Raw genomic sequence first — 21,914 nt, 5'->3', positions numbered from 1 at the left:
GAGCCTCCATGCTTGCAAAGTCTGTGCTGCTGTGTATAAGGGCAAAATCAGATTGATAAATCCAACTAAACATCCTCTAGCCACAGGGAGGGTTGCTCATACCCTCTTCATCATCCTACGTAGGGGAACAGAGTGTGGCCCAGCTCTAACCTTGTGCCCATAAATATGACTTTCAGCTGTGGGGCCACCAGGCCCAGGGGAGCTCACTCTGAATGGAACAAGAATAAATAGAGCAAATCACAGAGCAGCCAAAATCAGAACTGCTTGAGCAAATCCCACAATGTGTGTTCTCTGCTACAAAAAAACCCAGAATGAGCTGAGGTCCTGTCCTACACTCATCAACAGCCAGCCCTGCAGAAATTTCTGGGGAGAAGAGGCCAGTGGGAAAACTGTAGTGCTCCCAGGCGAGGTGGAAACTCATCACCTCTGATGGACTGAGAAGATTTCAGAAGCCCCCCTGGCCTCATGGTCTCCCAGGACCTCCTTTTAAATTGTCCTCTTGCTACACCTCCAGCAAGATCTCAGATGATAAGCACTGGGAAAAAAAACCCAAACGTTTTGACTCTGTTGCTAAAGATACCAGGAAACAACAGCATGTCTGTTTCCAAATTCAGCATCAACAGCTCCCAGGAAAACTTTGATCCTGATTAAGTCCTTTGCTCCCCAGCAGAACCACATCAATGTTTCCATGAAGACAGCACTCTCCCCTTCCTGAGACTCTGCCCTGAACTCTGAAAGCTATTTGCAGGGTATGGGAGCTGCTGCAGGGTGAAGGGTGGTGGGAACAAAGTGATGAGAAGGAGTCTGAGGGCACGTCTCTGGCCAGGATCAGGCCCAAGGGGTCAGAACGCCAAGAGGGGTCTTTTTCCTAGAGTCAGAAATTCCTGGATCATTGGATACAGAGCTTTCTGATGGTCTGATGCTACAAAAGATCTTGCCTCTCATTTCAACTGGGCCTCCTCAATCAGCCCTTACTGCTTCATGGAACTTACAGCTATCTCTCCCTGGCTCTGTGGGACAGAAGTCTTTTCCTTTTGGGGACAGCAGGAAGCAGGCACAGTGAGACAATTAAAGTCTCCTAGAGGAAGGCCTACCAAGGCCTGAAGTCCCCGACTCTGGCTCATTTATCAAAGTACCAGAGGGAAAGGCAGAGGGAGAAGGAAGGAGGTGCGTGGGGGGGGGGGGGGGGGAAGCAGCAAAATGGACCTTAAAATGAGGCTGCAGGGGTTGAGACCTGACCTTGCAGGGAAGGAAGGGGCAGGACACAGTATTTCTCAGGTGCAGAACTCCATCCTCGCAATACACCAATGAGAATACCATTATGAGCCTAATTTTATGTACGAGGAAATGGAGTTTCAGCATGGTTATGTGGCTGCCTCGAGGTCACATGCTGATAAGGCAGAACACATGAACATGAACAGGAACCTGTGTGATGCCCAAAACATCCCTAGATCCACTACCTAAGCCTCACCCGGCCTCTTGACCTCGAGTCTCCTATTGTCAGCTACAAGCTTGTGGGGGACAGACCCACGGCCACGTGGCTGGTTCTGGGTCAAAGATGAAGGCACATGGGCTTGGAAGACCTGGTCCTATTTAACACACTTTGGAATTCTTCGGTTCTACCATCTTCCACAGAGACCCACTTCTGGAGAATGGAGTCCATTATGTTAAAGCAACAAAGCACATCCTGGGAACTTACCCCAAAGGAAATCATTTAACATCAGGAAATGAAAATGCTCTATCCCTGGGTTACAGCAGAGGGAGAGGTGAAAAGCCATGTCCATGTGCATCCATAGGGAATGGTTGGGTATATTCTGTTGCTCATGGGAACACTGACCGCTACGAAAGCTCTCGAGTGTGCCACGCATGTGCTGTCTCACGATGATCAGAAAACACGTGGGCTGGAGAATGTGGACTCGAAAAATCACCTGATCATATATGTTGGTTAGAGTATGGGTGGTATTTGTTAAATACGCTCATTATTTGTACATTTTTAGCAAAGCAACTAATTCCTTTTTCACAGCTTTAAAGGCAAAACCTTGACCCTTTCCCCCGACAACACACATACTATTGGGGCAGAAACTCTATTTCTTTGGATCAACTTCTTGTGGCCTATTAAGATGAAAATCTCCCTGCAGGTCTAAGTCATTAGGGTGTTATTAGATCTCTCTTCAAAGAGACAGCTTAAAAGAGATGGAGCCCAGAATAGCTAAATTTTTACTAAGAAGTGGGTACTAGACTAGCCAAAGGGACCCGGGGTCCTGCCCAAGGAAGGCAGGCCCTGGGAAGCTTTAAATGGGTGTGAGGGCATGGACATTGCCCAACACTTTGAAGGCTGGAGAGAAAAGGCCAAGGACCTACAACTGGACATCTGGTGGGAGTTAAATGCTTTGGAAGATCAGATGCCCTAGTCTCACACTTTCACAAGCTCTCAGGGAAGTGTTTGTTTCCAGGGGTTTCCAGGCTCAATATGTATTTTAAATTAATCAGTGCATATGCTCTTCCTCTCCATCTGCTTTCTATAGAAGTTATACAGTTGCCCATTTTGCAGTTGAGCTGGTTCATTCCACAGGTAGGACTAGAACCCAGGACTCTTGACTCTACAGTTCTGACCCCCATTACCCTGCCTGGCCAGAGGTATGGCTGGAAAGCCCTCTTCCCTTGTTCTCTAGGGCTTAATGGACAGGGATCACGTGGGCTTTTGCTTCTTATTTGGGCAGGAGCCAGAAGTCAATTGCCCATAGGTCCCAGCCCTGAAAGGCCCTGGGAAAAAGCAATAACAACTACCTTTGACCACTCATGGACCAACGTACCCATCATCCATCTTTAACCATTTAACATGGTGGTTTAGAGCCTGGACTTAGATGTTAGCCGTATCTGAGTTTGAGTCCTGACTCGTTATATATTAGCTACTGTGTCCTTATGTAAGGTACCTCAATCTCCCTGAGCCTCAGTTTCCTCACTGTAAAATGAGGCCACAGCGGGTTTCCACCCAGAGAATTGTTGTGAGAATTCAGTGTAACAATGCAGGTAAAGGTATCTAGTAAGCATAAGTGCTCAGCAGGTGAGTGCTTCTGTATAATTACCTGAATACTCATGTCTCCTGTGCCCCTGAGTGTCAGACATGGAGCTGGGTGCTGGGCACAAGGAGGTCAGATAATGCAGTCCCTGTCTTCAGGGATTCAGGGTTGAGTTGACAAAGAGACAAGGGGAGTTTGATGCTGCAAGCCCAGGCTATTACGGGAACACAAAGGAGGGGCACCTCATCCAACCAGAGGGAGTCTTCCTGGAGGAGGTGACATCTAAGCTGAGTCTTGGGGGCTGAGAGGGGCTAGTGAGATGAAGGGAGGCATGCCAGCCCAGAGCAGCTGCATGGGCATTGTCATGAAGAGACCAACCCACATACTGACATCACAAAGTCACAGAAATGCATATCAATTTACACCAGTCACCCACAGTGACAGCTACAAATGCGTGTACCCAAATGAAGACATAGACACACATGGAAAAAGAGAAACCAAGAGACACAGGACAAATAGAAGGACATACACACAGAATTATAAACGGTTCCCAGGAGAACCCATTCAGAAACAAACACTTTCACACTCACGAACCCACACACGTTTCCCCTCTGAAGTTAGAGGCTTTTGGAAGCTTTGGCCCTCAGACCAAAGCCCTACTGTTCTTTCTCTGCTCAGCTGACAGCCTAGAGCAGAGCTTGGCAGTTCTTTACGAATCCAGTTCCCTTGCCCTGCAGCCAGATCAGTGGCATCCTTGGCAGGTGAGAGACTGTGGGTGGGGGTTAGGCTGGAGAGGGGGCTGGAGAGAGAGAGAGGTCATGGGCTGCACCCAGCCTGGGTCTCAGCTTTCCCAGGGGAGTGGCAGAGGAGACAGGAGTGTGGAATTAAAGAAGAAATGATGTTTGTCCTCGCGGATTCCAAGGGCAGTGTGATTCTTGCCAACTGTGAGTGTCCTGGAAAGGGAAGACAGGACAGGGCGGCCACTGACAATGAAGTAAACAATGGTGCCCTGCTGTGCGGTCTGAGCAGCACGGATGGAGGCTGAGCCCAAAGAAAGGCTTTCTTACAGAGGGCTGCTCGTGAAGAGCTTCCTCGTAGGTTCATAAAGACCAGAACAGCACCTGTCTCTGGGTGACAGCTGCTGGGAGGCAGGGGGATGAACCAAATGACCTCAGTAAATGACCCCTCTCCCCCATTTTCTGGAGCCGGAAGCCCAAATGAGAAGCCATATCCCAGGCAACCACACGATTGAGGATTCTTTGTTGCTGACACTGGAGACTTATATTTACTTTCACCTCTCGTTTCAATGTCTGTAATTTGCTGATTGCCTTTGGGCTGCAGGAACAAATATTAAATCTGATAAGGCCTGCTGCCACTGAGGCAGAGCCATCTGTCTCGGGGATTTACGAAATCACAAAGAACCAAGACAAGAGCGTTCCAATAAGAGGGCAGTAAATCCCAGGGCTGGTATACAAATAAAGAGAAAAGAGACGTTCAGATGAACCACAATTCTAAGTGTTGTTCTCCCTACCTCTTTGGCACATCCTGCCTCAGAGTTCTCTCTCTACGAGAACCCCACCAGAGTTTTGGGAAACACAGGAAGTGGACAATGGTGTGAACAAGGTGAGAAGGGCTCTGGCCAGTGTCGCTTCCCTCCTGATAGTTGCAGCGGGCTCTTGCTTCTGTGGGATTATCAGTGTAGAATATTCTGGAGTCCTCTACGGTCAGACTAGAACTGAAGGAGACACTCTTGTAGACAAGAGAAGCCGCCCTTTCCTCTCTCCCTTTTTGGGCCAAGTACAGTTCAGAGGCTCAAAAGCCATTAAGGTCTAAACAAGCAAGAAGAGTCCTCACATTCTTGTTGAACTAGAAATCTGCCCATCTGAGCCTGGCTAACTCCTGTCCCATGCAAATACTTGTTCCTTTATGAAGCTGTCCATGACCACTGGCTGAGTTAGTCACTCCCTCTTCCCACAGTTCCCTGGATATACGCCCTAATAGCAGTGTTTAGAAAATCTTTTATTTGGATTTCTCTCCTCCATTGGATTTCACAGTCCTCGGAGCCAGAGGTGATGGCTTGATAATAGAGAGTTCTAGTGCCCACACTCTGGAGTGAAAGAGACTTGGACTCAGATCCCAACTCTGTCACAAAGTAGCTGAGAAACCCTAGGGAAAGTTACTCTCTAACCTCTCTGTGCCTCAAGTCCCTTGTCTGTAAAATGGGGATAAAATACCTACCCCGTGAGTTGTATGGTATATGAATTATATATATCCCAATAAAGCTATTACCAAAAAAAAAAAAAAAAGTACTTACCCTAAAAGGTTGTGTTAGGCGTGAAAGGAGACAGCACGTGGGTAACTCCCACAAGCAGCCAGGCATGCATTAATTGGTCAGCACGTGGTTGTTATTATAGTTAATAGGCCCCATCATAACCACTGCCTCTGGATTCCCACAGCCCAACCCGGGCCTGGCACACAGTAGGGTTCGATAAATGTTTGCTGAATAAATCAGACAAACAGACTTGGAGTGTCTCATATTCCTGACCAGAAGTGCTCAGCTGGTTAACTGTACCCCTGGGAAAAATTAATATAAACCTCCCGAGGATTAAATGCTCTCTGCAATCTTAGAGCCAATGAGATGAATAGTGTGACACAAGGGAGTGTCATAAATCATTAAGATCTCTAATTGGCAATTCTCAGCCTCATTTTCGGACTGTTTGTGGTTAAAAGTTTATAATGATATTCCTGCTGGGAAAATAAAACTCTGAGTCTTGTTAGAGGTGAACAGTTCTCAATTTTGTGACCATCTGAACCTGCATGGCGGCAAAGAAACAGAGGAAGGAATTAAGTACCCCACCCCATCCCCAGAGTGGATGCTATTGCCCCAAGCAGGGAAAATAACCCCCCAGAAAGATTTCCTGCCTCTTTGGTCCAACACATTTCAGTCTGTAGCATCTTTAAAGCTGCAAAGGCCATTAGATACCATCTAGTCCAATGAGTTTGAAGTATTTTTAAGACATGGAATCCTTTTGTCAAAGAATTTTTAATGGGAAAGTCCAACATATTCATAAAACTGGGGCAGCTTTGCGTGAAATCTGGAATTGGGGGGAGAAGCCCATGGAGGATTCCCTTGCCCCTCACCCCCAACAGCAGCCTCCAAGATGCACCTGTGGAACCTTGGATGCCAGAATATACAGAACTGAAGTAGTCAGATCATGAGAAGTTATTTGGAGTCTACAAAGATGATGTAAACGAAAGCCAACATATTCAACAAATCAGAGAGGCCCTAGACGCAGAGTAAACAAATGCACTTCCTACAACTTTCTGAATGACTAATACCTGGGAGAGGTATTATGGCAGTGATGACATGGTGAGGAGAGCAGGGCACCGTAAGTCTTCCTGGGGCACCAGCTTGCCTCCTGGCATTTCTGTTAACCGGATGCAGAGCATCTTCTAGAGGGAGATATTGCCAAGGGCTTTGTGCCAGTGTGGGGAGCTGACCCAGAGCAGCTGACGTGCACACACGTTGACCTCTTGCACATTCTCACGTACAAGGGAAAATCTTCCAAAGGGAAGATCTGCTCTCCCGCTGGGGTGACCTACCTTGGGCTGGGAGACACGGTTCTCTTTCCCAAGGTGGTCCACAATCCCGAAGATGCACAGTGGCCCGGCGAAGCCCAGCAGGTCAGCCAAGATGCGGAAAGTGCTGCTGAGGACCAGGCGTCTCCCGAAGGCGTGGCAGAGCGCCTGCCAGATGGCCCGGGCCCCCTGCGTGCTCTGCAAGTCCTTCTGCTGCCCAGCGAGAACCCACGGCCAGGTCAGAAGGGCCGAGGGCCCGTTCGCGGCAGGGCCCGGCCTCCCAGGAAGTCCCTGGCTCCTACTGCCTGGGGAAACCCAGTGGCCATATTTGCTGTAAACAGGTGAACTCCAGAAGAAATCACTGAGTCACCAAGTGCACAGTTAGGTGGGCCCTATCAACACCAACATGGTCCAGATGGGGAAACTGAGGCCAGGTGCTCGATCAAGGTCACACAGCTGGTCAGGGACGATGTGATGAGCACAGCACTGCAATGAGGAAGCGGCAGGTGGCACCCTCATTCGTCACCACCTGTGATTGCGTCTGCCTCAGTGTCTCCCCACTGTGCTAGCCAAGAGGCAGTGAGGGAACATGGGACTGGGAGTTGGGAGATTGGTTCTGCCACCTACCAGCTGTGGCCCAGCTCTGGGCAGGTCACAGCCTTTCTTGGGGTCTCCGTTTCCATGGCAGTGAGTTAGGGAGACCCCTGCCTGGCTCAGCTTAAGAGTTCTTAGAAGTATCAGGCCACTAAATCCCCCCTTTAAAATGGGTGAAAATTCCCACCTTTCTCATCACTGAGCTCTAGAAGGAAGAACTTAGGACATGAGGGAATTCAGTGGGGTCACTTCCCTTCTCAGGGCCTCAGTTTCCCCCATCCGGACAATGAGGGTGTTAGTTCAGATGACCTAAATTGTAAGGGCTGTTCTAGCTGGGACCGTCCTATGAACCTTAACTTCTGGATTTGTCCCCGGTTCTCTGTGTAACTTATGCAAGCCTCTTCTCCTCAGTAGGCCCTACCGGGGGTTTGACATGATGCCTTCTGAGGTCCCCATCTGTGACTCTAACCTGGAGGGAGGGGAATGGATGGTGTGGCAGGGCCCCCACTGACCGCTTGGGTGTCGAAGGCCTCACAGAGCCGCTGGTAGTTGGTGAGGGCCCTCATGGCAATGGGCAGCTTCCCAATGGCTCGGAGATCGATGGGCTTCTTATGGGCAGTCTTGATGAAAGCATTCATCCACCAGTAGGTGCCTTTTGACAGCAGGTTCACAAAGGGCTGCAGGAAGCGCACCCCCAAGTCCTGTAGGTCTTCAGGGGGCTTCACCTCCCTTGGTGATTTGAAGAAGATATATCTCTGTGGGGCACATGGGTCACCGGGGACAGGTAAATGCAACCTCTCACCCCTCTCCACTTTGCCCCAGAAAAGATCTGGAGTTGTGGCATCCCATCCTTGACCCTGACCTCTAACATTTGGGGCTATCTCTTGCCTAGTCCCAGGAGAAGGATCACTCCGCACATCTTGGCTACCAGTGCCAGGGCCTCCTGACTTGTAACTCTTCCTTGAGGTCTACTCTGAATCCCCTTGGCTGGGTTGGGTTGGGTTGAAGTTAGATTGGGGAAGAGCAGAAATCTCCCATATACCATATCACAGATCTGAGGACATGACCATGTTTCATGTAGGGTTTGCAGAACGTGGAGTCATGCAAACCTTGGCTCAAATCCTGCCTCCTCCACTTACTAGCAAGGTGTCTTTGGACAAGTTCTCATCTCAAATGTTTCCTTGTCTGAAAAGTGGGTGGTAGTCACATCCCTGGGGTGCTGTGAGGGTCATTTGAGGCAGGGAATGTAGTTGGCCTTCGTACCCTGTACATAACCAACTAAAACAGGGGTGTCAGAGAAATGCAAATTCAAGTAGTACTTGATACTCATCACCCCAATGGGGCTGGACCATTGCTCGTTGGAGGCAGGGAGAGGGTTTTCTTATTCATTGCTGGTAGATTATAGCCTTTCTGGAAGGTGCTCTGCAACACTGATTGACATTTAAAACACACAGACCATTTGAGTTAGCAACTCCGCTCCCTGGACTCTCTCCCACAGAAATAAAAGCAGCGATACATAAAGATATAAGTCTGTTTAATACACCATTATTTGTGAAGGCAGAAACTTGGCAATGAAGTGAAGGCCCATCAATTGGGTAATGGCTGAAGAAATTATTGCTCATCTACTTGATGGAATATTATGCAGCCATTAAGAAAACTAAACTAGCCATACCAGACTTGGAGAGTGTCCTAAGAGATAGCTATTGGGTGAGGAAAACAAGATGCAGAAAACTGTGTATAATATGATCCTATTTTTATAAAATGAATATTGAGAGGAAAAACTTTTGTATGTGTTGAGAAAAAAGAACCTTAAATAGATACATGAATATGGTATTCTATTAATAAAACCAAGAGTGGAAGGGCACATATGAGGTTGCTAATCTGGGTTACCTGGGGAGGGAAAGGTCCAGGGAGTGTAGGGTAGGGAGAGGGGAGAGAGGGAAAGGGGGTAAGCAAAAATGATAATGAAACAAGACAAAAGACATGTATGCAGCCACATTGACTCATTCAGGTATATGCGTAACTATATGAATACATTAAAATAACTCCTCTCCCCCAAAACAATACCACCACCACCACCAACAGAGCTCAGAGAAACCAGTACTCGAAGCTCTTTTCCCTCTCTATGGGATTAAACACAGAATCTTTCAACCTTGGTTAACACTTCCTATCACTTCCATTCCCTCTGGGAGCTTGGGGTAGAGGGCAGCTGGACCAGACAGAATGTTCCTCTCGAACCTCTCCCACTGGTCTCAACTCCCCTTTGGGGGCCGCTAAAAGAGGCTGACTCCTTCTAGGGCTCAGCTAAGAAGCAGGGTGGGGGGCCCACACCCAGGGGCAGAACACTGATTGGAAGCTCCACCCTGGCCCAGGTGTGTCCTGAGGTGGGTGGCTGGGGTGGCCCAGGAGTGGCCTGCTTACCCTCACCCTGATGACATTGACCTCCACCAGGAGCAGCATCCCGTAGAGAATCACTAGCAGCCCCGTGAGGCAGAAGCGCAGCTGTGAGAAGCCGATGGAGTGGTCATAGAACTTGACGAACTTGATGGTCTTGGTGATGAAGGCCAAGGTCCAGTAGACTAGCAGGGCTGCAGGCGAGAGCATGTGTGTGCGATTCGCATGCATATGCACTCACATGTGTGCAAGGGTGTGGGAGAGAAGGGGAGACAAGAAGTGTGTCAGGGAGGAGGCATGTGTGTGAGTGAATAAGCCAACGTTATGGGTGTGAGTGCACATTTCTGAGTAAAGGGCTGTGTGTGTGAATCTGTACGTGTGTAATTTTGAGCTGGTGTACATACATTAAAACATCCATGATGGGTATGTTCAAAACAGTAACAATCTTGTAAGTCAAGCTGTCTTGTAAGTCAGCCAAATTTCCCTTTACAGTAATTAATAAATTATTTTTTCGGTTTAAATCAGTTGCAGGTGCTGTGCCAAGTAAGCACTTTAAGTATTATCTCACTTATTCCTTACAATCACCTTGTGAGGGGAGAACTGCCACCACCCCGGACTGACCGGACGAAGGAAGCCAGGCTCAGGTAGCTGAGCGGTCAGGCGGCGGAACTGGGCCAGCCTGACCCGGAGCCCGTGTCCAGAGGCTCCATCCTATCACGGTTTGCTTGTGGGATTTCTAAGCTGGGAAGATCTTAAAGGTTCTTCAATCTGCTCTTTCATTTTATAGATGAAGCAACTGGGACCCCAAAGAGGATGTGAGCTGTCCAAGCTCACTGCACGCTTGAGTGTGCCCAGTCCAGAGCCCACGACAGCATGATGATGCTCTTGTGGAGCCTGGGGGCCTGCGGGGGTACAAACACGGAAGTCACAGTTCTGTGAGGCAGTGTGTATAGTCGTTAGAGCGGGACCCTGCAGCCAGACATACCTGGGCTCAGCTCCTGTACTTTAAGGGGTAAGCCATTTAACCCATTCAGGCCTCAGTCTCTTCACCCATAAAATAGGGATAATAATAGTACTTCTTCAAAGGGTGTTGTGAGCAATGTATGGAAAGCATTGGGCACAGTAGGCCTGGCACACGTGGGTGCTCTTTGTTTTTTTTTTAAGATTTTTTTATTATTTATTTATTTGAGAGAGAATGAGATAGAGAGTGCATGAGAGGGGGGAAGGTCAGAAGGAGAAGCAGACTCCCCGCTGAGCAGGGAGCCCGACGCGGGACTCGATCCCGGGACTCCAGGATCATGACCTGAGCCGAAGGCAGTCGCTTAACCAACTGAGCCACCCAGGCGCCCCAGTGGGTGCTCTTTGGATATCAACTGTTAACACTGTTATCATCTCCAGATTTTAGACCTGGGACCCTAAACGTCAGAAGCTAATCTCTAAATTCTCACCACCACCACCTGCTAATAAACCACTGCTAGCTGGCAAAAAGAGAAAGCAGCAATAACTAGTCCCCTTTTAGGAGACGCTTTAGCATGGACAGCTCCTTCCCCCTGGCTCCCTAGCGCCATATGCAGTCAAGATCAGCCTAAATCCCCTAGAGCTCCTCTCTGGTGGGACCATAGAGAAGGAGACACCTTCACTCTGCCCTCCATCCCTAGGTGGGCCTGGTCATGTGAATGCCAGGGCATCTCTTGGAGACCAAAGCTGGGGTCTGCCCAGGGCAAGGAATTAGGCCAAGATGGTGAACTTGCCCAGGGAGGGATGAATGCCATCTATCTCAGGTCCCTGGGTGAAGGCATTAGGATAGAGGACAGAAGCGTCTATTTTCTGTGCGCTGCCCGCCTCTGGCCCAGGAGTGGGAGGATAATCCCCTCAGCTTGGTGTGGTCCCCAGGTCACAAGGATCCCACAGCTGGAGGCCGTCAAGCTGCCTCCACACCTACACTCCCCCAGATAGAACCCAAGTCTCAGAACCTCTTTGGTTCTTCATGAGGTCACCTATGGGGGCCCAGACTTGAAAATATGCCTTACACAGGTCCTAACAGATGTGGTTTGATTTGCTCTTTGTGACAACCCTGTGACGTGGGCAGGGACTTACTATTCCTGTAGATAGAGAAACTGAGGCACGCAGAGGCTGAGTGTCATGTCCAAGGTCACACAGGGAGTAAGTGGTAGACCTAGGACTAAGCCCCAGGGCTATTTCCCCAGGGCCAGACATAGCAGCCCTCAGCCAAAGCTTAGCGCTTGACTGAGAGAAAAGCAGAAAAGGACGGTGGTATGACACAGGGGCTGCTGGTGAGGTTCAGACTCTGAATTCCCCTTACCCCTGTGTCTTCCTTCCCCTTCTCCATACCCCACCTATTACGAGGTTCTGTCTCCTTTACCTCCTAAACTCCTGGGCCAGCTGGGTCACCATCCTATCTCCTGGGGGGCTGCCATCATATCTCCCCTTGAGAGCCTTCTCACGGTTTCCCCCACTTTCCTCTTGCCCGCCTCCAGTCTAGCCTCCAGAGCAATAAATCTGATCAAATATGAACTCACGCACTCATGTTCCTAACAGCATTATTCACAAGAGCCAAAAGGAGGAAGAAACCCAAGTGACCACTGATGGATGAATGGATAAGCAAAAGGTGGTATATCCGTACAATGGAATATTACTCAGCCTTAAAAAGAAAGGATAGTCTGACACATGCTACAGCACAGCTGAACCCTGAGGGTACTAGATTAAGTTAAATGAGCCAGTCACGGAAGGACAAAATAGTGTATGATCCCACTCACATAAGGTACCTAGAGTAGTCAGGTTCATAGAGACAGAAAGTAGAACGGTAGTTTTCAGGGGTTGAGGGGAGAGAAGAGAACAGGGAGTTATTGTCTGATGGACACAGAGTTTCAGTCTGGGAAGATGAAAAGTTCTGGAGATGGGTAGTTTGGATGGATGGTGCGCAAAAATGTGAATGTTTTTAATGGCACTGAACTGTGTATTTAAAAGTGGTTAAAATGGTAAATTTTATGTTATATATAAGTTACACCCCCCCACACACACACCCTAAGCCTCAATGCCCTTGGGATAAAGATCAATGCTTGCGTTGCCTGGTATGGTCCCCTTCTGCCACTCCAGCCTCCAAAATTCAGCTCTCTTCTGCTCTCTGCATTCCAGCCCCTGGTTTTCGTCCAGATTTCCTAACATGCTTCTCTTGCCTCAGGGCCTTTGCACATGCTGTTCCTCCGGCCCGCAACATTCTCCTCTCCCTTCTCCCAGTTAGTTCCTACCTATCCTTCAGTTCCCAGCTCGGATGTGACTTTTTCACAGAACATTTCCTTGATCTCATCTGGGGCCTCAGGACCAAAGTTATTTTGTGGGACAATGTAAGCCACATCAGGGTTCACCTTTCTGCAGGACTCCGGACCTGACCAGAGAGGAACCTTCTCAGGGGGCCAGCTGTTTCCCCAATACCCACTGCCCTCAATCCCTGCAGCTCATAGGGTGCATCATCTCTGCTTTTACCTGTTCTAGACTTACTGGTTCTATAGAGCAAAACTCTAACAAAGGGGAATGGAGGAAGTTAGTCCTTATTCTTTGGAGAAAGAATGGTCCATCTATGGGTGGTAATTTGTGCTTTAAAGAAAGAACATTATGTGCTTTTTGGAGAATGAGAAAATGAACTTGCCAGATGCCCAGACAGGATGTTTCTGGGGCACTGGTCAGCCAGGTCCTGGGGTTAATAAGGGGTTCTCTATATAGGAGGAGCTGCTTCAGAAGCTTCAGAAGCGGGAGGCTCTCTGCTGTCTGTGCCTATCATTTCTCTCCACTTGCTGCTCCCTAGTTCCCCAGCCACACTCTCATAGCATCACCCAGGTAGAGGATCCCCTGGATGATGTTGACGGAGCCCAGCTCCCACCTTACCCGGGAAGGCAGACCTGCGACTAGCTTGGAAAATACCCTTTGCCCGCTCATGACACCATGCTGTCTCTGGCCTAGCACAGAGTGTTCCAGACTCCAGACGTCAATTAGATGTTGTGACTCCTAAAAATCATAGCCTGACTTCATGATACACAGTCTGACCACAGCCTACCAGCCAGAGGTACAGCCCTGACCTTAGACAGGCAGATGGAGCCAAACATAGAGGCAGACCTCCAGATTTATACCTTTGGCCCAAGCAGTCTGAAGACCCTTAGACACACAGTCTCAGAAGAGGTTAAGAGCCTGCCTGTGTGCCAGACTCCTGGGATCTAAACCTGGTTTTGCCCTTGACTAGTTGGCAGACGAGTTAAATCACTTAACCTCTGGGTCTCAATTTCCTGTTGTGTGAAGGGACGTAATAGTGGTATTGACCTCATAGTGTTGTTGTAAGGATTAAATGAGTTAATATATGTAAAATGTTTAGGAGCATGCCTGATGCATAGCAAGTGTTAAATGAAAGTTTGAGCTGTTACTTGTAACCTCTCTGAGTTCAGCATCCACATCTGTGGAATGGGGATAGCAACGATACCAATGTGGAGATTGTGGAGATCAAGTGAGATAATGCATGTGAGGAGCTTGGCACCAAGCCTGGCACGCAGTACATGGTCAATAAACACAAACATTCATTGCTGTTGTTTCTGCCTGGGACCCCAGCCACACAATGTTGGAGGATCTAACTAGGCACTCCTTCTTGAATCTTTCTAAATGTTCACAGATTGCAGGCTCTAGTCTTGGGCTCTTTCTCTTCTCTCTCCAGGTGACCTCAGCTAGGCTCAAGCTTTAGATGCCACCTATAAGCCCCTGACCTCTGAATGTCTATCTCCAGTCCTGACCTCCCCCGAATGCCTGACTTATTTCTCTAACTGCCCACTTGACACTTGAGTTGGTTGTCTGAAACTCAACAGGTCCCAACCTGCCCTCACCCCCACCAACTCCCCAAACCCCAACCCATGCTCCTTTGCCATGTCCATTATTAACACCATCATCTGCCTAGGTGCTCAGACCCAAAGCCCAGGAGTCTCCCCTGTTCCTCTCCTGGCCCCTGACTTCATCTCCTACCATTCCTCCCCTTTCTTGGCTTTGCCCACACTGGCCTATTTGCCAAATTTGTTCCTACCAGAAGGCCTTTGCACTTGCTGTTCCAAAGGATGGAAAATTCTTCCCTGAAATATGTGCATGCTCTCTCTTACCAGAGATCTTTCCTGACCACCCTCTATAGACAACAACATTGCCATCACTCTCAAACCCTTGCCTGGCTTTCTTTTCTTTTCTTTTTTTTTTTAATTTATTTATTTGAGAGAGAGCACATGAGAGGGGGGAGGGTCAGAGGGAGAAGCAGACTCCCTGCCGAGCAGGGAGCCCGATGCAGGACTCGATCCCAGGACTCCAGGATCATGACCTGAGCCGAAGGCAGTCGCTTAACCAACTGAGCCACCCAGGCGCCCCTGGCTTTATTTTCTTTGTAACATCTTTCCTACCTATTTGTTTATTCATTGTCTTTGCTTGCCAGTCTCCTCCCACCAGGAGGCAGGGATTTTTTCCTCTCCCCTTCTGAACCTCTAGCTACCTAGAACAGTGCCTGGCATGTAGTAAGTGCTCAGCAAACATTATCTGGAGGAATGAATGAAGGTAACTATCCCTCTCCCACCCCCTCCGGCTCCCCTACCTATCAGCAGCTTGGGGAAGTTGGAGGTCTCGATGTTGTGATAGTAGACCACGGAGGTGACAGCGGCCATGAATGCCATCCCAGCTGGCATGTACAGGTGGAGATGGCGGGATTCAGTCACCCTGAGATGGGGCAGAGGGAGAGAGAGAGAGAGAGAGAGACAGATTGGAGGTGGATGTGCCAAGTCCCCCTCATAGAGCAGCCCAGGCCCTGCGCTTAGGGCTCAGCACACAGTAGGGCCTCTGGATCATATGCACAGCTCCACTCCGTATATCGGCAGCTCTGCCCAGCCCGAACATACCCCAAACTTGCCCACTGGTTAGGGCTCCAGGAGTCCACACGAGAATGCTATGAGGGCTCAGTGTCCAGACTCTGGACCTCATGGCCTTCTCTCCCTGGGTTCATGCTTACAGAAGCCAGCATGGGGAAGCCGGCCTTGGCAGTCACAGCTGCAGAGCCGCACCTGGAACCCCCTCTCTGGGAGTGAACACAGCTGGGTTCCTGTCCCTGGGGTCCCTTGGGCAGTACAGGGGCCTGTCCACCACAACTCTCTCAGTGACAGCCCCATTTCCCATGAAGAGCATAGGTCAGCACTGGCCCTGGCCCCAGGTTATAATGACAACACCTGTAGTCAGTATTTACAGAGTATTTACCCTGTGCCAGGCACTCTTCTGGGCACGTGATGTATGTGAGCTCACTTAATCTTCATGAAGTCCCATGACGTCGGTACTCTTAGTCTCCTCATTTACAGTTTCCTACAGAAAGCAACACTCACATTGCTCAGCCTGGGACCAAAGGTCCCGGTGATAATGGCCTCAAGCCACTTTTTCGGCACCGCCCAGCCTGCTCTTCCTGCTGAAGCCATTTTGGGAGCCCCTCCAGTGATGCTCTTGCTTGCACTGCTCCTTCTATCCGGCACGCCAAGCATCCCTGCCCTTGAGTATCCCTCAAGAAGCTGACAGTAGGGAGGGGACAACCATGCTCAGAGCTAACTGTCTAACTAGGCAGTCTAGGGAAGTGATATTGCAGATGGACCGAAGGCTGAGAGCACAAGGAGCAAGCAGGCAGGCAAGTAAGGAAAACTTCACAGAGGAGGTGGCACCAGGCTGGACTTTGAAGGATGAATAGGAGTTCAACAGAGAAGGAGGGAGGACATGAGGAGAGCCACGCAGGGGCCCTAAGTAGTCTGGTAGGACTAGTGTATAGGTGTAGAGGCATTGCGGGCTGTTTATCGAATAACATGTTCCCCTTCTGCTTTGCTAAAAGAACCACAGGTATGTTCTAGCAGCAACGTGCCCAGCCTAGGGAATGATGGTGCTTGGTTCAAGCAGCCATGCAATTCCACACCCCTTTGCCAGTGATTGGTCTAAGGGTGGCCATATAATTCAATTCTGGCCAATGAGATGCAAAGGAAAGCCTGCAGAGGATGATATCCTGCATAAAGAAGAGGCATGTGGGAGCATGTCTCCTCTGCCCTTGCCTTCCTCCCTAAGTGATACCTGGAGCTAGGCAGCCATATTATAACCATGGGGAAAGATATGGCAGACACACAGAAAGATGGAAAGAGGCTGGGTCCCTGATGACATCACTAAGTCACCAAACCAACTAGAGAGGCGACCTCTAAATTTCTTGTTAAATGAGACCATAAATGTTGATATTCTTTAAGCCTTAATTGGTGGATATTCTCAGCAAAAGACTTACACAGGAGGTACAAGGCAATCAGTCGCTAGTGGGGTCACCGGGAGCAACCAACACCCTGTGTAGGGGGCTTCCAAACTCCTGCCTTTGTACCCCTTGAAGTAAGTTTTTGAAAAACTCTATACTCCCGCACACATTTTTAAGTGACATCTTAAATGTTATAACACAAGTTTGAATAAATTCATTTTTTGCAATAGGAGGGGGAAATGATAAACATTTGATATAATTAAATAAGATGAAGAATAACCAGAGTTGAAATAAATATTTCATGACATGACTTAACAAAATAGACTTTGGCTGCTTTACTGAATAATATACACTAAATTAGGTTAGAAATTAGGTAAAAGTTTTAGGTATGGGCTTTTTCCAGTGTATGGTGATCTAGGAAAACATTCTAGTTATATTGCTAAAAAAAGTGTTTCCTCTCTTAACTTGTACGGCTTTGGTTGTTCTACATTCAGAGCATCACACAAAAATCATACCCAAAGGAGAAGAGAGGAAACCCTACAAATTTTAAGATGCCTTAATTAATCAGTAAATGAGGCTTACCCTCAACTAAACTGGAGTTTGAAGACCACTGCTTTAACTAGTCCCCCCTGCCTCCTGCCCCCTACACTTCCAGGTAGGTCTGCAAACCCAGGCCAGGGTGGCCTGGGGGAGCCAAATGGCAGGATCTGTGGCTTCTCTTCCTGTCCGCTCCCTTCCTATGTCTTTTCTTCATGCTTGCCTGCCCAGGGGAGTGTCCCCACAGATGGAGACCAACAAAGACCAGGTGACAAGTGCCCAGTTCCAGAGCCAACCTGCCTGCTGGGGAGAGAATGGTAGTTTGCACTGAGCTGGGGGAGAAATGGGATACAGATGCAGCCCCCACAGGAGGGGTTGCTGACAGCAGGCAGGAGGGAGTCCCTGACCTGATTCATTCCAGTCTCCCACGTTCTGAGAATGTACTATTTGCCCAGGGCTCTGCCATTCCATTTCTCTACCCGGTCTGTGCTCTAATTTCATCCTCCATGGCCCTGTGAAGCGGGCAAGGCAGGGATGATGCTGATCATTTCACAGGTAGAGAAAGTAAGGCCCAGAAAGGTTGGGGTGCCTGGGTGGCTCAGTCGGTTGGGCGTCTGCCTTCGGCTCAGGTCATGATCCCAGCGTCCTGGGATCGAGCCCCACATTGGGCTCCGTGCTCAGTGGGGAGCCTGCTTCTCCCTCTCCCTCTGCCTGCCTGCTTGCCTGTCTGTCTGCCTACTTGTGATCTCTCTCTGTGTCAAATGAATGGATAGAATCTTCAAAAAAAAAAAAAAAAAAGAAAGAAAGAAAGGCTGAGTGGCTGGTCCAAAGTCCTGGAGCTGGTAGGTGGCAGAAGCCCAGCAGATGCCCCAGGTCTATCTTCTCCACAGGTGGGGTGTTTTCCTCTCTGCCACCCCGCTAATTATAACCCAGTGAGAATTTTTGGCCTGAGGACTCATAGGCATCCTTCCCCTTTTGAGCATTTGTGCTGCTTTGGAAGGGGTGTCTAGATGGGGGAGGGGGGTGGACTTCTCGCCTGCTAGTTATGTGGGGCAGCAGGCATTCTGGTCTTCTTGCTGGTCTGGGGGACTTTGATAAGCAGGAGGAGCCCCAAGGCAAGCAGTTGTCACAGAGATTACTGCTGGAGCCAGCATGCAGGGACACTGGGGGTGGGAGGGTGAGGTACTGTGTGTGGGCTGGGGGATCCCATCCCCCTGCTGTCCGGCTGGCCAGAGTGGAATCAGGGCATAGTCTGATTCCAGCTCAGAGTGGTTGGACCTCTGATATTTTAGCCAAATGCCCTCCACCCCCCACCACCCCCTCGCCCAGGCAGTCACTGAGACTTCCTCCGTGAGATGGCGGCTTCATCTCCTCCTCCTCCGCACCCCTGCTGCTGACACATCATTTCCGGCTGCAGTTATCTCTCACCTAGACTACTGCAGTCACCTCCTAAGTGCTGTTTCTACCTCCAGCCTCTCTCTGCCTCCAGCCTGCCCTGGAAACCCCTCATGCTGCGCTGACCATGTGCCTCTTCTGTTCCAAACTGCAGACAAAATCCAACCCAGACAGCCTGGCATTCGAAGCCCTTCTAGAGATGCCCCAACCCCATCTCCAAGTCCCAGCCACCATCACTCCCCTGTATGTGTTTCACGCTCCAGCCCCCGTGCACTGCTCCCACCCCAACCTTTCCTCCCCCTGCCTTTATTCCTCCCCCCTCCTGTCTCCCTGGCCCTCCTTCTCCGGACTCCTCTGCTGTCCGAACCCTTGTCACCCCTCCAGACTCAGCTTAGAAGCCCCCTCAACCCGGAAGCTTGGTCAGCCCTGCCTTCCTGTCCCCTCCCAGAGTTCTTGCTTGTACCATTATTTCACTTATGCTCTTACGGAGCCAATACATGTCTATGGAGCTTCGTCGTGTGCCTTGTGCTGTGACAACAAAGATGAATTAAACCCAACTCTGAGGCCTTTCTCACTCAGCGGGAGAAAGTTTTGCAAATAGACATAAACTTTAAATACAGTATGATCTGTGCAGTGGCAGGGGTGTGAGGAATGTGCTGTGAAGCCTGGAGGAAAGGTGGGTGACGGGAGGCCTTGGGAATGAGGCTAGAGACAGTGGGGGGTGCTGACTGTGAGGACCCCACATGCCAGGCTGAGCGCCTGGGACCCTGAAAACAACTGGGAACCAAGGAAAGGTCTTCAGCAAGAATGATTTTTATTCTTTCGAAGAAGGCAACTCCAAGAGTTGGGGCATTCTAAGAAGCTCTAGGATTGTTTCACTGGGTCTTGGCGTGAGATCCATATTCCTTCTACCCTGCTACACGGAGGCCAGGGCCTGGGTCTCACCTGTGTCCAGCACTTGGCACAGAAAGCCTGACACACAGGAGATGTTAGGTCAACAGCTGCTGGATTTATGAGCAAATGTTACTGCCTCCTTGGAATGCAGGTGAACTGGGGTGTCCCCTGGCCTTCCAGGAAGCACCCTGGGATAGATCCACTCTCCTGAGACACTCACCCATCAGACAGGATGCCCTCTGCGATTTCACACACCAGGACGAAGAGCAGCATGAAGGTCAGGATCCAGCGCAGGTTGTGCCCAGGGAAGTGCAGCCACGTGCTATGGTGGATGTGTACCTTGGAGCTTTGACTGCCCCATCCTGCAAGGAGAGGCAGGAAGAGGTGGGAAGCCTGGCTCACTAGGAAGGGGTGCATGAACCCCAGGAGGGTGCTTAGGTATGGGGTCCGCAGTGGGGAGTGTATCCATTTGTACACCTGTGCACAAGAATGCCCAGGTCTGGTACGTATGACCTACATGTCCCAGCATGAAGCCTGGATCCATGCAGGCCCACCTACGCAAGTACTCATTTTCTATGCTGACCTCTCGTCTGACAAATTATCATGTAAATAAACCATTTATTTGAGAACAGAAGTGTAAATGCTGGTACAATTTCTGATACACATATAAGCATAAGTTACATATGCTTCCTCCCAATTTCTAATTGTTCGTCTTTGTCAATAACTACTAGCATCTCTGCCTGTGCAGCATCCTTCCCTTTTTAATTTTGTGACAATCTTCCCTTTCTTCCCAAAAGCTGTATATGAATTTTAAAATTTGCTTTTTTTTTTTTTTCTTAACTAGAGTGAATTAACAAGTTTTGCAGAGGCGGGGGACGCGGTATGAGTTGACAGAGCTCTAGGCAGCTTGGAAAATTCAAGGTCTGAAAGAGAGATGAGGGGGACCCCCAGTGAAGAGGCATGTAGGCTGGTCCTGGCAGTGGTGGCCAACTTTGCAGAAGGCTTTCAGGCAGGGACGCTGACCCAGGTGGGATAGCAGAGGAAGGGGACCCAAGTCCCTAGCTCCTGCCTCTCCTTGCCCAGGGCGCGAGGGACCCCCCCGGGGACGTCAGAAGCTACTGACCACTGTCTGGCCCAGCCCCGGGAAGCGCAGGGGTTCACAGGGCCGCCATCCCGGCTTCTGAGGCCAGGCTGCGCTCCTCCCTGGGCCCAGCTTCAGCTGACAGGGAGGGTGCCTTGGGGAAAGGGTGTCCCGGCTCCCTACACAGCACTACTGGGGGTACAGCCCGAGACCCTCCCGACCTTTCCAGCGCCTACAGAAACCTCTGCTTTTCCGGTTCTCCATTTCAGCTCTGGCTCTGCGGTAGAAAACTTGGGGGTTCCCTGGGTCCGGAGCGTCCGCTGTGTTTGGTGCGGGTTCGCGGGCACCTCGGGGTGGGGGTGAGGGGATGGGCGGGTGTGCGAGGGCGGGGACCGCGGGGTAGAACACAAAGCAGGGGACCCGGGGAGGGAGGCGAGCGGCGGTCGCGGGCCCGGAGGGGCACCGAGAGCAGTGCGGCGCGCGGCGCCGCCTCCTCCTCCTCCCTCCCCGCCTGTGCCCTCCCCTCCTCCGCCGCTCCCGGCGCGCTCACCGATGAAGAGGATGGGGAAAGTGATGAAGAGCAGGAAGACGTGCGGCACCACGTTGAGCGCGTCCACGAAGCAACCGTTGTTGAGGACGCCCTGGTCCACCCGGTAGGCGGCCGAGTGGTTCTCGCTGCCGCAGAAGGCCAAGGGCATGGCGGCGCGGGCGCGGGCGCGGGCGCGGGCTCGGGCTGCGGCTGCGGCTACGGCTGGCTCCACGCGCCTCCCGCGCCTCTGTCCCTCGCCGTTCGGCGCCCGGCCGGGCAGTCAGGCCCCCGCCCCCCGCCCGCGGCCCCGCCCCACCCCGCCGGCGCTCCCGCTCCCCCCCCACCGCGCCCTCGCTCCATTACCTGCCTGGCCCGGGGGCGGGGGGTTGGCCCGGAGCCGGAGCGGCCGGGCCGCGCGGGGCCCCCGCTTTCCAGCTGTGGCGGCCCGCGAGCCCAGATGTGCTTGGGGGCGCTGTGAGGGCCCGCTGCGCGCGTGTGCTGGAGGAGAGAGGGAAGGCAGGCTGGGTGGGTGGGCACGCTCGAGTCTGGGTGGGAGGGGGTGGGCAGAAGAGAGGAGGGTCCGAGTGAGTCCCCAGTGGG

The 21,914-nt window shown here is 50.7% G+C and overlaps 1 protein-coding gene across 5 annotated transcripts in view; it reads right to left on the bottom strand.

Moving 5' to 3' along the window:
• The window catches only part of ABCC8 (ATP binding cassette subfamily C member 8), a 75,283-nt gene extending 53,800 nt beyond the window's left edge, over positions 1–21,483 (bottom strand). For 3 of the 5 annotated variants that reach the window (XM_034995072.1, XM_034995075.1, XM_034995077.1), the window contains exons 1-6: positions 21,336–21,483; positions 19,925–20,066; positions 15,214–15,335; positions 9,615–9,781; positions 7,706–7,948; positions 6,624–6,812 (exon numbers count right to left, since the gene is read on the bottom strand). In XM_034995072.1, coding sequence (XP_034850963.1) covers positions 6,624–6,812; positions 7,706–7,948; positions 9,615–9,781; positions 15,214–15,335; positions 19,925–20,066; positions 21,336–21,483 — 1,011 coding nt within the window. The remainder of the gene's footprint in view (positions 1–6,623; positions 6,813–7,705; positions 7,949–9,614; positions 9,782–15,213; positions 15,336–19,924; positions 20,067–21,335) is intronic. The other 2 variants (XM_034995073.1, XM_034995076.1) reach the window with 1 other exon arrangement.
• Positions 21,484–21,914: the final 431 nt, after the last annotated feature.

The sequence above is a fragment of the Mirounga leonina genome, unplaced genomic scaffold (assembly GCF_011800145.1).
Source record: "Mirounga leonina isolate KUSES-001 unplaced genomic scaffold, KU_Mleo_1.0 Mir_92, whole genome shotgun sequence".
Lineage (NCBI taxonomy): Eukaryota > Metazoa > Chordata > Mammalia > Carnivora > Phocidae > Mirounga > Mirounga leonina.
This window is presented reverse-complemented; position numbering and strand designations above follow the sequence as displayed.